The sequence below is a fragment of the Malurus melanocephalus genome, unplaced genomic scaffold (assembly GCF_030028575.1).
Source record: "Malurus melanocephalus ecotype Western Australia unplaced genomic scaffold, MMel_1.1 scaffold_698, whole genome shotgun sequence".
Classification (NCBI taxonomy): Eukaryota; Metazoa; Chordata; class Aves; order Passeriformes; family Maluridae; genus Malurus; species Malurus melanocephalus.
In genome coordinates, this window is record NW_026623930.1 from 128,987 (window position 1) to 144,362 (window position 15,376).

The 15,376-nt window shown below is 38.2% G+C and overlaps 1 protein-coding gene across 7 annotated transcripts in view; it reads left to right on the forward strand.

Moving 5' to 3' along the window:
- Positions 1-778: 778 nt before the first annotated feature.
- ASPH (aspartate beta-hydroxylase) overlaps positions 779-15,376 on the forward strand; it is a 106,896-nt gene continuing 92,298 nt past the window's right edge. For 5 of the 7 annotated variants that reach the window (XM_057384311.1, XM_057384312.1, XM_057384317.1 and 2 more), the window contains exon 1: positions 779-934. In XM_057384311.1, the coding sequence (XP_057240294.1) occupies positions 874-934 (61 nt within the window). In that variant the 5' untranslated portion in view covers positions 779-873. Of the gene's footprint in view, positions 935-13,288; positions 13,504-15,376 lie in introns of those variants that run through there. The other 2 variants (XM_057384314.1, XM_057384315.1) reach the window with 2 other exon arrangements.

Here is a 15,376-nt window from a genome sequence, read left to right on the forward strand (position 1 = left end):
AAGTATTTTCAAAGCCTCAAAATCCCTTGTTGGGGAGCTCATCGTCTGATKAGACAAACTTCAAACCCTTTCACTCTGCTGGTTGCAAAGGCCTTCTCAGGAACTCTTGACGAACTGTTCATAGAATCAGTCACAGAATGGGTCAGGTTGGAATGGACCACAGTGGGTCACCTGCTCAAGCAGGGTCGTTCCAGAGCACATGGCACAGGATTGTGTCTGGAGAGTTGGAATAACTCTASTGAGGGAGACTCCACAACCTCTCAATGTAGCAATGCAGTGCTCTGTCATCCACACAGTAAAGAAGTTCTTTCCTCACGTTCAGGCTGAACTTCCTGGGCATCAGTATCTGCCTGTTTCCTCTTGTCCTATTCTTTGGCACCGTCGAAAAAAGCCTGACTCCATCCTCTCGGCCTTTAGACATTTACACACATCGATGATGTTTCCCACAATCTGGCCGCTTTGCGAATGCGGAGGGCGGTTCAGGACGCGGTACGGGATGCTTTGGGCAGAATCTCCATGTAAATGCACACTCTCGCCCACCCAGCTCTGGCTCCCCGACCTCTCCCCCTCAGCGGCGCCCGCGCCCGAACCCTCGCGAGACGCCGCCGCTCGCGCCCGCGCTTGCCACGTTCAAAGGCACCGGCGGCGGCGGGCGCGCGCACACGGYGAGCCGCCGCCCCGCCCCCTCGTGGCGCCGCCGCCAATCGGAGACGAGCGGCGCCACGCCCCCCTGGCGCGATTGGCCGGTGCCGGCCGCGGGGGCGGGGCCGCTCGGGGCCTCAGCGCGCTCCCGCCGCACGCAGGGCTCGGGTGGCGACGGCGGCTCCCGACGCGCTCCCGCTCCGCCCCCTGCGCTGCCCGACGGGAGGTGCGATGGCTTCCCGCAAGAGCTCCAGAGCCGCCGGCGGCAGCCCCAGCCCCGGCTCCAAGAGAGGTGAGCCGCGCCGCTGCTGCGAGAGCGAGGCCGTAGCTCTGCGGGGAAGGGGCGGGGGCTCTGGTGGCGGCCGGAGCCSCGGAGCCGGGGGAGGGGAAGGGGCCGATGCCGCCAGGCGAAACGCTGGGATGCTGCGCCTTCCCCACGCCTCTCCCGCCTTTCCCTCCTGCCGGCCCCCTCTGTTCCTCCCGCGCTGCGGGTGCTGGGGAGGGGGACACGGGCATAGATGGCCGTGATGTGTCCCTCGCGTTTTTGCCGTTCCCTGCCCAGGGAGTTCACGTGGAGGGGAAAGTTGTCGGGCCTGGGCGGCGGGGATGCCCCTCGAAGGTTCCCCAGGAGGGATGAGATGAGTGCCGGGCAGGCCTCAGCATCTGTGGGTATCCCTGAGACCTCTTCCTCCGGGAGATGGGGGTAGAACCAGGATGCCCCCATCTCAAGTCTTTGTTATTCTCATGTCCAATMTTGGATGTGGAATATCTCCGCAGACTGACCTGGTTAGATCAAAATTAGGTCTTTTGTAGATGGAGCACSTAACTGATGGTTTCTGTAAGTATTGAGGCAAAGGGGAAGAAGCTAAAAAATAAATGCAAGCAGGAGATTTTTTTTTTTTAGGCAGTGATCCCCACAGTCCCCCACTCACCAATAAAGAACCCCTTGACAAATCTGATTTTTCACAAACCGTGTGAGTCTGGACAGTTTATGTAGGGAAAGTTTTGTGTGCAGTGGCATTTCTCAGCATAGCAGTACACGCTTGAAGGAGGGAGAAAAGTTGTCTGTGCTTCTGGAGTCACTGTGCAGCCATGCACGCTGCACTGGAGTGAGGAGGTGCTTTTATCACAGATTGAATGTTTACGTGTCGTAGCTTCTTTGGATTCGATCTTGGTGTGCACATTGATCCAGTGAGGAAATGTGGGGCCAACACAGAAATAATATCTGTTGTCCATCTTTGAATATAGCAATAATAGGGAGAACAGTGTTMATTAAAGGATGAAGCATATAGGATTAGTTTACCTGTCACATGATGAATTAAGAGGGRAAGATTTCAAATATACTTAAGCTTAAAAGAGTTTAGAGATAGTATTTCAATGTTTAGAGATAATGTTTCAATATTTCAATGTAGAAGTGAGGTTTTGAATTTTATTTTTAAATATTTTTTTCAATTGCTGACTATACTGTGCAGTCTATATTGATTACAATTTTTGCTTGGACTGGATGTGCTCTTATGATCACCAAGTATTAAGCATGCTGAATACAGGTGTTCAATTTTAATGCATTAAAAATGTGCATCGCTGGTATAATTTTGAATTTTGAATACTAAACATCGTAGTTAATATTTTAAATATCATTTTAAAGGTTTGTCAATACCTGCAAAATAAATTAATCAATAAACTGAATTTCTGAATCAAGTAATATTCTATAGGTTTTTATGTCCATAGGTCTGATTAAAATTTTGTCTCTTTGTATTAAAAGATCCTTTTGAGGGGATGAGGCAGTGTGGTAGTGTGTTAGGCACTCAACTAACATGTAACCTCTTAAATCTGTTAGTTTCAGACAGTCCTAGTTAGAATGCCTTGGACAGCCACGGCAATTACAGCATGAAGCTGATGCTGTTTTCATACTTGCAGGTGCAGAAGGAGGTAAGGGATGGTAACTCCTGTGTGAGTAAAGGAACAGCTGGAGGAGCAGAGTTCTCACAGCAGCCAGTAAGCTTTCCACAGTCAAGGGATGTGAAAATGAGATGAGGAAATGATTTTGAGACGGCAAGTAATTGAGACTGTGACGTATGAAAACCTCAAGTCTGGGGCAGTTTTTGCTAGACAGAAGTATTCACTTTCAGAGCAGTTCTTGGGGGAGGATGTGGCTTCTTGCCAAGGCCTAGCTCACAGCTCTCAAACCACTGAGGCTCACAGCTTWTGTCAAAATCTGTGCACTTGAGACAATACCAGCATCTGAAATAAGTAATCTGCTTTTAGGTTTCTGCCTCACTGAATATTTACAGTAATCTACAAATAGATTATGTCCAAAATAGTTCTARCTGTAGTTTCCACAGGTGTCTTCAKGTAGACTSTGATGTCAGAAGTAGAACTAAATATTTTTTAGAAATAAAAAACTCTGTTTTTTCCTTTCAGAAATCACATATGAGAATCTTATCAAATCAGTCCTAATTTAAAAAGAAAACACTTTATATTTTAGCTRTGTTCTGATACTTATTTTTTGAAGACCACATTTACAGAATTGTATGACTATGCCAGTGATTTTATTTGGAGTACAGAAGTGAAAACCAGGGACAAATTTGACAGTTTGGGGATACTTAGAAGGGAAACATGTGTTTGTTATTATCTTTACTGGAAAGTTGGCTCCTTGTCACTAGCCTGCAGAATCCATTGTGRAAACATGGCCTCTCAAAAGGAAGAACATCAGTTTTAAAGACTAGATGAAGAGATACTTGCTGCATTGTTACTTGAATCATTTCTGATGAGGGACAGTTTTGTTACAGAAGCAAATGCATAGCATCTGGTCATAAATCAACTCTCAAATTTCGTGAAGTGTGGTAAATGTCTTGGGCATTAGCAGGTGCTTGTGGAGAAATCGTCCAGCAAGGCTGAGGCTCAGCAGCCCAGCTACTTTTCAAATACATGTGGCTGAAAAAATATGGGTTACTTTGCATGCTATGCTTACTTATCGAAGTCCAGATCATGAGACAGCTGTCATTATGCTGCTGTGTGGGTGTATTGTGGGGTATAGTATGTAAATGAAGACTTACTTGAACAACATTCTTACTGAAGTTGTGCAATAATTGTTTTCTTTGCATTTCTAATGCCAAGTGGGAGASGAGCTCTCCATTAAGTTAGGCACCATACAAAACACACATTTCCAATACAAGGCATCATCTRTATCTACAGACAACTGTATTTTATATTTAAAAACCTGTAATCCTTCCTCTGTTCCATTCTAAGGCTTTGTAGTGACTTCAGTCTCTATGATGACAAAGAACTCTGCTGTTGGTTTGATGAATTTTCTTTAATCTCTACAATAAGGATTGAGAATCTTCTGACATCCCCTACTTTTCTCTGCAAGATCCCAGGAGATGTTAGTTTTCTCATTTTGCAGTTTTAACCATGTGGTCTCCTWAYATGTGCAAATGTATTGCCAAGTTTTTAACTCCTTTTACTCATCTTTTGGACCCTCTAGTGTCCCTTACTATAATTCTTTGATTAAATTTTGACTTTTCAACTTTCTTCAGATTTGTTTGGGGCTTTTTTTGGTATGCATTCAGGGTGACCTGATGGACTTAGCCAAATGCAATTCTGTGCTATCATTACAACTTTTTTAGTTAACTGTATCACTTCTAGAAAGAAATTGTGCCTTTTGCTTTGCAAGAACTTCCACTTTTTATCTCATCCCCATTGTAAAGACTACTTCAGAGTGTGCTTTCTCTGGGTGAGGCTGTCCATAAGCTTTGTGATTTACCTAGATAGAAGAGAAGATTTGTTGACTAAACWGGTTACTTTTTGCTGCTGATGTTCTTTTGTTGGCACTTGGGAACTTTGAACTTCACATCAGTGTTTCTAGTATTTGAAGTGGGATTGCCTGTCCATTCTGTGGTCTSTCTCAGTTATCCAGCTGTGCTATACTATAACATCTCATTTTCTTAKGCCACGGATTCTAGTTAAATATGATGCTTCTATGTAAAATTTAGGTCTCTCAAATTTTTGACCTTAGGTACTGTCAAGTGTATTTGTGTGTGCYCTTCACAGTTGTGTGATATGCCATCTGATTTCTTGTGTTACAATCTATCCATTATTTCCTTCTTCATGTTAATTGTTATCCTTAGGAAGAAGGGTATTAAGGTGTTGGAGGTCATAAGTGAAATGTAGATTTGGATGCTCTCAAGGGCTTAACAAATGCTTTGACTTGTCAAACTGTTTGCTGCCCAAAAGTGACCAAAGCCCGAGTGTTTGCTGAATCAAAAAGAATTCTCGTGATTCAGTTAGTGTGCTGCTTCATGCTTTGATTGGCTTTTTAAACTCAATGGCAAAATATTTTCTTGTATCATTATTGATCTTCAGAAATATACAGTGAATTATTATTACAATGTTAGAGTTTCTGTAGGTCTGTTGTAGACAAGTGAGAAATACTTTGTGCCTCACTGRTGGAAACTTTGTATACTGTTTAAGGAATTTTGGGCTGTTTTCTTCTGGAAGTTTATCCTGTYACCTAGTTTAGCTGCTTACAATTAGATGAAGATCTTGTATTTTTACCATTAATGCCAGATACTAATAAATGTAGCAAAACCATGGAAATCTAGATGGTGTCCACTTTGTAATTCATCTGTCTGCCTTGTGTCTTATAAAGGGTGGCTTTTCTGAAAAGCATTTTAACATCTATTATTGTGAAATATTATTGGAAAAATAATCTGCCAAATTAAAAAATAGTAGCAGCAATAATGGTCCAGAMAACCATAATTTGCATGGTATGTTGCAGGAGTGCCACTGTTGAAATTACTACATTTGCTGATTCTCTTCTCTTCTTCCCTTTTGTCTTTTTTTTTCTTTTATTTTTCAAATGTCCTGTGCAAAACTGGAAGCAGTAACTTTTCAAACAAGCCAAGTGATATAAGAGTAATATAAAAACACTCTTGAAATAGTTAACACAGGTGTTCCTCAGCTTACTTGAGCAGATTTGCATTGAAACARTGAATCCTTGATTCACTCTTGATTAATTTGTTTAATACAAGAGTTGAGTAAGCTCTAGAATGACAACCCTTAAGCTTTATTTGAATGAAACTTTCTCTGCCCCATTAGCTGTTAAAAGATGCAGTAGTTTATTGCCAAGGTTATTCTGCAAGTAGAAACAATCAACTTGAACACAGTATATACTTTTATATGTTTTTGGTTTTCCCATGTTGTCTGGTATTTGTATTTCCTTCATTTGCTTTTTTTCAGGGATATATTATTATATGGGTTTTAAGATTGATACTGAAGTATCAAGCAGCAGGATGGACATAAATACAAAGRGCCTGATTCTTACCTATCAGTTCTTTTTTTTTCCTGAAGACTTCTGAAGCACTAGGAGATTGCTCTCCAGACTTCTGGAGATGCTACCACTTGATGAAGACATTGAAGTTCTTGTACCCCTTTTGCCCTTTTGATCCAGTGTGGACTGAAATCTTGGGCCTGCTGTGTGTTTACTAATCTTACTGTATGCAGGAAGTAATTGTGGGCTAAAAGAAATTATTCATGGTGTTTCAAATGGAGGAAGGTTGCACTTCACATCTGCAAGGATGTTTGCTTTAATATACTTTTTGAGCATTTTGTTAAGAGTTTACATGATAACCTTTTCAGTTGCCTTTTGAGGATAGGGCTTGTTTCAAGTGCAAGGTGGAGAGCCTAAAGTATCTCTAGCATCAGGGAGATAGGAAGCTGAAGTATGTTTTCTCAAATTTTGGCCATTAGTCAGTGCACATGAAGATTCCCCATCACAGGTCATAGCTACTCAATGTTCAAACACCAAGGATGTATATCATATTGATGTATATCAGTTAATTTTTTTAAACTGTTTCATGCTACAGGTCTGCAGTCTGCTTAATCTAGTTTGAGGTTGTTCTGCAGCCTTCCTCTTTTCAATACCTCTTCCCTGATAAGCAGAAAGCTGATTTTTTTCCTGCCTCCCAGACTGGCTCAGTGTACAGCTTTATTGAAGGTCATTTGGGGAGGAGGGAGGAGATGGCAATGATTGGATAGCATCAGGGGAGGGTGAGGTTGAATCTGGAGTTTTGTGTCCACTCATGTGATCATGGAGCCATGGTGTGAGAATTGAAAGGTGGCTATGCAAATGTAATAGCTGGATATTTAAGGACTTCAGTAAAGATTRCAAAATTTACTAGCAGTAGAAGGTCTATATGTCAAGATTTTTTTCCAATTACAGAGTGCATGAAGGGGTGACATTTCAATAATGCTGTTTCTTTAAACTGAAAACCCCTTGGCCAATCACCTGTATGCAAGAAAGGGTTCATTTTTAGCTGGAGTCACTTTGAAACATGTAATAAGAGTTCCTGTGCTAATTCTTTTGTTGAATTCTTCATTGTAGAGAACTTGAGCAATGAAGTTCTGATTTGCCCCAAGCGGTTCTTTCCTGATGAAGATCACAATCTGGTAATCTGTGTGATAGCCTGCAGCGATCTTTTTTCTAACTGCATCTATGGGATAGCTCTTTGCATGGAAAAGTTTTGAGCTATGCTTTGAAGTGGAAATCATAATATAACGTGTCTTTAAACATGTTGGAAATTAGGTATGCAGATCACTATGTATTGAGTCTGAATATACTGCGGTGTGTGTGGTTCAGCTTTGTTAGAACTTTAAACAAATTTTGGTTTTCTTCATATGGAGTTGCACTCTTACTATGCATGTACTTAACCTGATGTAACAAATGCTGCCAAGCTGTTTGAAGACTTCGTTTGCAAAGCATCTAATAGCTGGTGGCAGAGAGGTTKCAGCTCTTCAATAGTGGTTTTCTGGTTTTGCAATTTTATTTCCTGAGGTTCTGTTTTGTTATTTGACACTTAATTACTAATGCAATGTATCTCGCTTTCTCATTCCTCACGCTGCTGGTATTTTTTTTAAATTTAAATTTAAAAATTCTCAAAGGAAGTTCATGTGGCAGATTTAACTTTGGTCCTCTTCCTTTTAGTGGTAGCTAGAGGACACATAGTAACTAGAAGACACAGATACACCTTTTGAAGCAAGAAGGTTATGTAAACAGCAATTTCTCTGCAACTGAGTTCTCTTAACAATTTATTTTAGTAATATATGAGACACCTAAAATCTCTTTTCTACTCTGTAAGAGTTGCAGGTGCATAGCACCCCTGTGGACAAGCACCTAATTAAATTGGCTTGGKATCAGACTTGAAACTCTGACAAGTTTCAGGCATTTTAAGCATTTTAAAAGTTTGGGTTTTTTTTTTTTTTTTCCCATGAGCAGAAACATGTGAAAAGCAGAGCTGTAGATGCTTGCGTGGCATCTGGAGTTTTTCTGATTTTACTCCTTCAAAGCATGAGAAAAATTTAAAGAACTAAACCAACATAGTCTGTTTTCTTTATTTTGTGGCTTAATTAGGACTTGTTGCTAAAACAAATTGATGTGACCCACATTACAGGATAGGAAAATGGAACAAGGAAAAAATACCCTTAAATTAATGCCAGCATGTTATGTACGGAGATGAGGATTTTCAACCTTATGTAATAGAATCTTTTTTAAAGGTCACCRGCAGCAAAATTTGCATGTTCTAGGCCCAAGTATTTCTTGAATTTCCTCTCCACATTTACCTTCCTTGAACTCTRCTCTGTCCTAAATACAACCAACTATTTAATTAACCTAGTAATTATGTAGGACTATTGGCTACATTAAATCATTCAAATGCAAAATAGGTAGATTGTATAATTTTAGATCTTATTTCCAAATGTTCTGTGGGAGAGAGCTGGTTAATCAAAACAGGAGCTATTAAAAATCTTTAAGTAATTCGTACAATTAAAATCAGTATTTTGCCTACTCATTGGTGTTACAGTTACAGAGATATTGTTCCAAAGGAGGAAGCAAACTAAAATTTCCTTTTAAGCATGTGGTCTTAACCTTGCACTTCTTGGCTTGATGTTTGACTCAAGTAAGTTTCCAAGAGGCATGTTCTACATTCAGWTTTGGACTTTAATTCTATTTTGTGCTTGTACACACACAAAAACTAAACTAGAGAAAATTGACTGAAGTATTTTGGAAAAATATGTACTTTTCTGTACAAATTTAGATTAGATAAATGTATAACAAAATATTTTTGTTCTGTCTTTACGGGACTCCTGTTCATTTTTTTTTTTCTCTAGTGCTGTCTAAGCCTGTTATTGTACTATATTGAAGTTTGTGGAGAAAAGTTTTAAAAAAAAAGTAATCCAAAGTATTCAGAGAGTGAAATATGGCTTTAAATGTATTCCCRTTGACAGTATACATTATAAAACTCTTTTACGTTTTAAGCAATGCCATTTTTAGTAATTTCAGCTGTCTGCACATCTGTGTGTATTTCTTCCTTGTAATAAATACTGCTTGAGGAACTACACAAAAMGTAATAATCCAAATAACCAAAAATTAAAATAAAAAGCCAAAACATGGCTTGGACAAAATTTGACTAGGTTTTGGAAGGGATCATCTTTCTATCACATTTAGAAATAAGCAGGTGCACATTCAGGATTTTCTCTTATGMACATTCATCTCTTGAAAGGAGGAGCTTTTGTTTGCTAGGGAAGTTCRCCAGGGTGCTTATGATCCTAGAGGTTTTTACATATTTTGTGATGCATCCCTTTTTTTGCCATTTATTTGTTTTTTCCCTTCTAGTTGGCCATTCCTAGCATCTCCGCAATCAGCCTGCTTTGTTGTCTAATCCTGAATTTATGACTTTGCATTTGCTTTCAGTATTTATGTTCTACAATTGTTTGTATAGTAGGCTATTCTACTGTGAGAAATCTAGTAGGGTTGAAAATTAAGGACCATAAAGGTTTATGTTTGGATTGATTATATGTGAAATAAGGAAAAATTCCCCAAAAAATAATTTTAAAATCTGTTAAGTGCCTGCAGGAGAGCCAAAATTGCATTTCATTTAGTTAATTTTTATTTCCAATGTGTGTTCTGGTCTTTTTGTTTCCTTTGAAGTTAGTGCTTTTTCTGTTCCATTTCCCCATTCCTAATCAGTAAGTTTCTGATCTAAATTATTAAAGTCTTTTGATCGCATGYGGGTTATCTTTATAACCATATAGTCTAGATTATACAAAGTTCAGAACAGAGATCTAATGTTTAATGAGAAAATAATAATTAAAAAGCTATTTTTTCCCCCTCCTAATTTCCTTTAAAGTTGTAGTGCTGAAGAACATTTCTTAGAAACTRAAAAGAAGAATCAATTTTCTATTGCAAAGGTTTTTTTATTGAATTTGTTAAAGTAATCCTTTACTTTAAACTTTAGGTCTTACCTCTAAAGATCCTGCTGCCATGATTGTTTGCAAAACAAACAAAAATTTCTGAGTATGGATATTTGTGAAAATTAAAAGTTGGAATATTTAATGAACCATATAATTATTTTAGTCAAAATCTCTGTTCCGGCTGTAAACACAGAGAAAATAGTAACCCTGTCTCCCTTGAAAAAATAGGAGTTCATAAAAGCACAATTTTTTCCATTGAAAGTGTATTATTCTACCCTTGATGTAGAATAACACTGGATAGAAGATGAAAATAATTTTTACTTCAGGATAGTACTTAGAATCATTATGGTGTAGGGACTTCTTAGAATATAAAAGTCCAAGATGTCCTTATTGAGTCAATTATAAAATACATATTACAAAAAAATATACGTGTGTGTACACACTTATGTGACCTGTCTGACAGTGGTGCGAAAGACAAAAAAATGTTGTGTTTTAATGGAAGAGAATAGTATCAACAGAGAAGGCTGTGAGTTTCCTAAGATTTGTTACTTGTTACTCAAAATACTTGTTACCGACCCAACCCAAAAAACCCCTCTGTGTAAAACCAGTTAAAAATAATTACCTACAATACTATTACTGGAAATGTCTTGCAACAGTTGCTTTATCATTAATCATATTTGAAAAGATAGTTTGGCAAAAATTTCAAGCAGTCCGAGGCCGTGCTCATAGAGGTTGCTTTCTGTCTTTGCATTGCTACTTGTTCTGCTCTATTGGTGATTAGATRGTTCTTTTGTACCTTATTTTCGCTTTTTCATTCTCTCCCATATATTCTTTTTATCACACTGCATTTTGTTCTTAAAGCAACTTGCTCTAAGCCTCCCTGAATTCTTGCTGAATGATAGTTTTTACTTCTGAAAAGTGCTTTTTAGTTATTTTTTTGAGGTTAGTGTTTTGTTGCTTTTCCTTTTAGTGTGTATCTCTAATTTCTAGTAGTAGCCTGCTTAAGTGCACCCTTATCTTCAAGTGATAAAGATAATCGTAATTTCTTCCATATTATTTCCTAATCACCTTTGTGGAACTAATTATACACATTACAAGACCTTAGCTTGTTGATTTGGAGTCTGACATTTTGTGTTCATAATTGACTATTTTTCCCCTCTGATCTTCTTTGCTTGCGCTTTGGTGGTGATCTAGAGGTGCAACTAATGCTCCTAGTCTTAGTTGTCAATTATGCTTTTGTGAAATTAATTAAAATACATGGACTGCATAGTTGTGGTACAACTAACTTGAAAACAGTTTTTACATTTTGGAACAATTATATAAATCAGGTGAAGAATAATACCTTCCAGTGTTAGTGAAGCAATTTGAATTGCTCCAAAAAGAGGCAGCAGTCACAGCATTTGAACACAGTAGAAATAAGACATTRTAAGAAGTCTACACTGGTGACTTGGCTATCCCAATTTTAAGTTGCATTGTAAGTCGATACGTTGTGAGCTGAAAAAACTTGCCTTTCATAAAACTAACCAAAACATTGTCATTTGGTATATCCTGGGTTCATCTTTCTCTTGGTCCTTTTTCCTTTTGATGAGTTTGAAGCRTTTCCCCATTTGAGATGTAGCCTCCCCTTTCAGGAAGGAAGATGTTTGTCATTCTTGCCATCAGTTCATTTTTAAAGGGCACAAGATTAAAGCTGTGGGTACTTGGCTAAAGGTCGTGTATATATATATATATATATATATATATGTAAGCTCAGTTTTGGCATGTACATTTGAAATTAATTTCTTGATTCTCTCAGCTTGCTTTACTTATAAGCCTTATGCTTTGTTGTTCGAAAATAGAATATGCTCCCTTTGGTTCTGAATGAAAGATGCAAAAAGGTGTGTTGAAATCATTATCAGCATCTATCATTATCAGCCAGCAAGTTCTTCAGACCAATCCCCCCTAAATGTGTATTAATGATGTGGGGATTCTCAGCATCAGTTAAATGCTTTATGAATGCACTTGTAGTAAGATCTGGTGTCTGCAAATGCAGGTGCAGCTGAAGTGAAGCTGCAGTGAGCTGCCTAATCTGACACCTGTCAAAGCACTGTATGGTTTGTGTACAATACAGTACATATCATTSCATGTAAAATTATTTTCCTTAATAATTTTGATTTCATAATGTTCGGGTACTTTCGCTCTGTAAATTTTGCCCCTGTTTTGGTCTTAATTGCTTGTGTATCACTTACGTTACTGAACTTTACTAGTCAGGAGGTCTTTGTTAAAGCCTCTGCTCTGTTTAATATATTCAAGTGGCTTTAAAGGTAGTTAAAAGATACACTAGTTATACGATCAACTGCCTGTAGTTCCATTTCATTCATTTGAAAAGGGTTATCTCTAGTACTCTTTCTCAATTTTTCTCCCTTGAACTATTGGTACTTACATTTGATAATTAGTTGGTGCATGTTAAAACCACAGGAGGTATGTGTTGCTTTRCAAAGTACCTGTAACATTTTTCTGTTCACTCCATCTACTTGATAGTGTTACTAAACAAACATGGGGGTAGAAGGGCAGAGTGCTAGATTCTAAGGCTTTTATTAGTGTTGTAGTGAAAGAGGAATTATTTTATTTCTGACTTCCCCCTAAAAGGAGCTGGCTTTTGTTTGATAAGCAATGGGAAAAGAATTGTTTGCTAGAATTGAAGATGTAAACAAAAATTGAAAACTGTATTAGTGGGTTTTTCCTCTTTTTTCTGGTCCTTAGGAAGGGGGTATATTGGTGATTAATCATTTATATTAGCTTTAAATTGTGCAGRCAGTGTTGTCAGAATTTTTAAGGGAGGGTGAGTGAGATGAGTTTGTGTTAGCCCTTTCTGGAAAGGGTCTGCCAGAAGCAAATACCCTGTGTGCAGTTGTGGTATGAAAATCCTTTGAAGAATTCAAATTCTTGAAAATTCTCTCAAGAATGCATGAGGTTGGTTKGAAGTAATTTTTTTAGAAGACTCAAAACTACAGTATAGAAATCAGTTGTCTCTTCTTCCTAACAGTAGTTAGCAAGTTTCAAATGAGCAGTCTCTACAGGATACTCAGGGAGCCTGGTAGAGGAGTGCCAACATGGAGAAAGTTTCTTGGATGAGGGCCAGCTTAACAAATGCAAGCAGGCAAGCTTTGTGTCCAGACTTGTGTTTCAGCTTATGCGCATGGATTTAATGTCCTTAGAGCTCAGGCACTGTGGCATAAATTGCAGCAAAAGTACTACAGTACAATGTGCTYGGTTTCATTCGCTGTTGTTTTTGATGTTGTAGGATTAAGGGGAGGGGAAAGGATCARCTACCCAGGATGCTCTGTTTGGAGGAGTAAGTGAATTTCATTGTCGTCAGAACTAGATTGCCATATGAGTTCTGAAAAGCGTTTGGCCCCTGAGGATAACTRCTCTAAAAATAGATTTGGAGGAGAGGTTTCTCTTGGGTCCTGTTTCGGGTTCCAGCTGAGCTGGCTTTAGGGAACTTGTTTGCTCCTGTTGCAAGACTACAGTGAGGATATTTCTTACTCTGTCTTCAGCACTAATTTTTGGAAATACTGACACACTCGCTCTGTTGGTGGAATTTGAGCACTAATGTTATGGCTGACGACACAGGTATATTCCTTACCTCTTTTTTTGTGAGCAAATGGGAAATGTGTACTTGCAAATACCAGTTATGTCTGATTTTATAATCGGCAAAGTAACTGGCTTACTSTTGTATGTTTTCTTGCCAGTTTGCTGTTCTAGTCTGTTACAGGCTGCCTCTGTTCTCTTTGATTGCATGTTCTCTGGATTGGGGGTGTTCCATTATTTTATTGCAGGTGGTTAATTGTAGACARTTTTTTGCCTTATAGAGCATACATTTATATAAGAGACATTGTTTTGTCTTCAAATATCTGACTTCAAAGTTATTTTTGGAGTATGTGAAATTGCTAGGTGTCTTGAAGGTAAGCTAAAGTAAGGAGTTTTCATACATTTTTAGCTAGATGTGATTTAATGGGGGGTGGGTGATGTATAGGATTTTATAGATTTGCTGTTGAGCAATAGACCGTGCTTTAAGACTTTCTGATGTCTGCATAAAGACATCTGGTGGTGTAAGCACAGGCTTACCAGATATGGCAAGTGACCTACTTCTGACATGGCTGGCAGCATGTGCAGGGAAAGGGCTTGAGTTGAGAATTAACTGTTTGGAATGAGCTCTGAGCCGGCTTCAGTCCTCACAGTGTTTTGTTCTCACCCTGCATGTAGTGTTATTTGTGCAGATCATAGGTAATTTTTTTTTTTTGTTACATAACCTCCATTTATATAAAAGCGTTGCGTGATCAAGCTGCCATGGCTGAGTTGTTATTCAAGAGTTTTGTAAATAATTTTGCTATAAGATAGAAAACCACGGCATAAAAATGTATCTATAATATTGTAAACTATGTTCTTACAGMAGAATCTATTTTTGAGGAATTTGCATTAAATAGTCTTTTATACTGGAAAAAAATAAGAATAGCTCTGCTTGATTACTTAAATAAATTGTCTTCTCTTTCATTTTCCTGTTATTCTGATAAGTAAAGCTTCTTTCTTCAGAGGCAACTGGCAGTAAACAGGCAAATGAGTGTGAAAGTCAGTAAGATTCTATTTCCTGTGGTGCTTAAACCAATTTGCAATCTGGAATAATTTAGACCGTATTTAACCTAAGGGTTTCATTTTAGGTATATACAAAACTTTCATTGACTGCCTTGATACACAGGTGTAGTGAAGTCCTGCTGTTACATACTGTAATTGTTTATGTCTCAATAGAAACATTAYCAGCTCAAGAGTTCTGTAAGTCATATTCATACAGTTGAGCATATTTCTGAATGCAGACACTGCTTGTCTATCCCTCAATTTTTGGGCTACCCATACATTTTCCACAAGAGGCATCATACAGTGAACTGTGTATATGGACCCTGAAAATATGTAATTAAAGGAGTGTGCAGTCGCAAATGATATATGCCTGATGTGAGGCTAAGTTGTCTCAGTTTCTCTCTGAATATTATTGGCTATTTGTGTTTAATGTAGAAAAGAAACTACATARTTGGTATTTGTTCTTTGAAGGGAGTAGTCTTAATAAAAGAATTCTTTTCTTCAATAAAATGCCAAGCTGAGTAAGAGTTGACATAGTTCAGAAGATTTTTATTGGTCTGAACTTGGTATAGAACAATGAATGTAATAAAAGAGTATTTTATTAYAGCTGTAAACCTGATGGCAAGCAGGGTCAGTACTTGTATGTAGTACCTGTTACAAAAATAAGTCAGTTACGCCATTTTATTATAAAAAGCACTTGTGTTGATATTCAGCTTCTGAGAGTATTTTTGGTCTTTTTCTACGATCAGTGTTGATAAATATATCAAACATAACTTGGAATTAGTATGATAAATGTAGCTTCTTACCTTACATTATCACAAYATTCATTACAAAGTTTCTTGAAACATTCTTTAAAACATGGGAGATAGTTTTG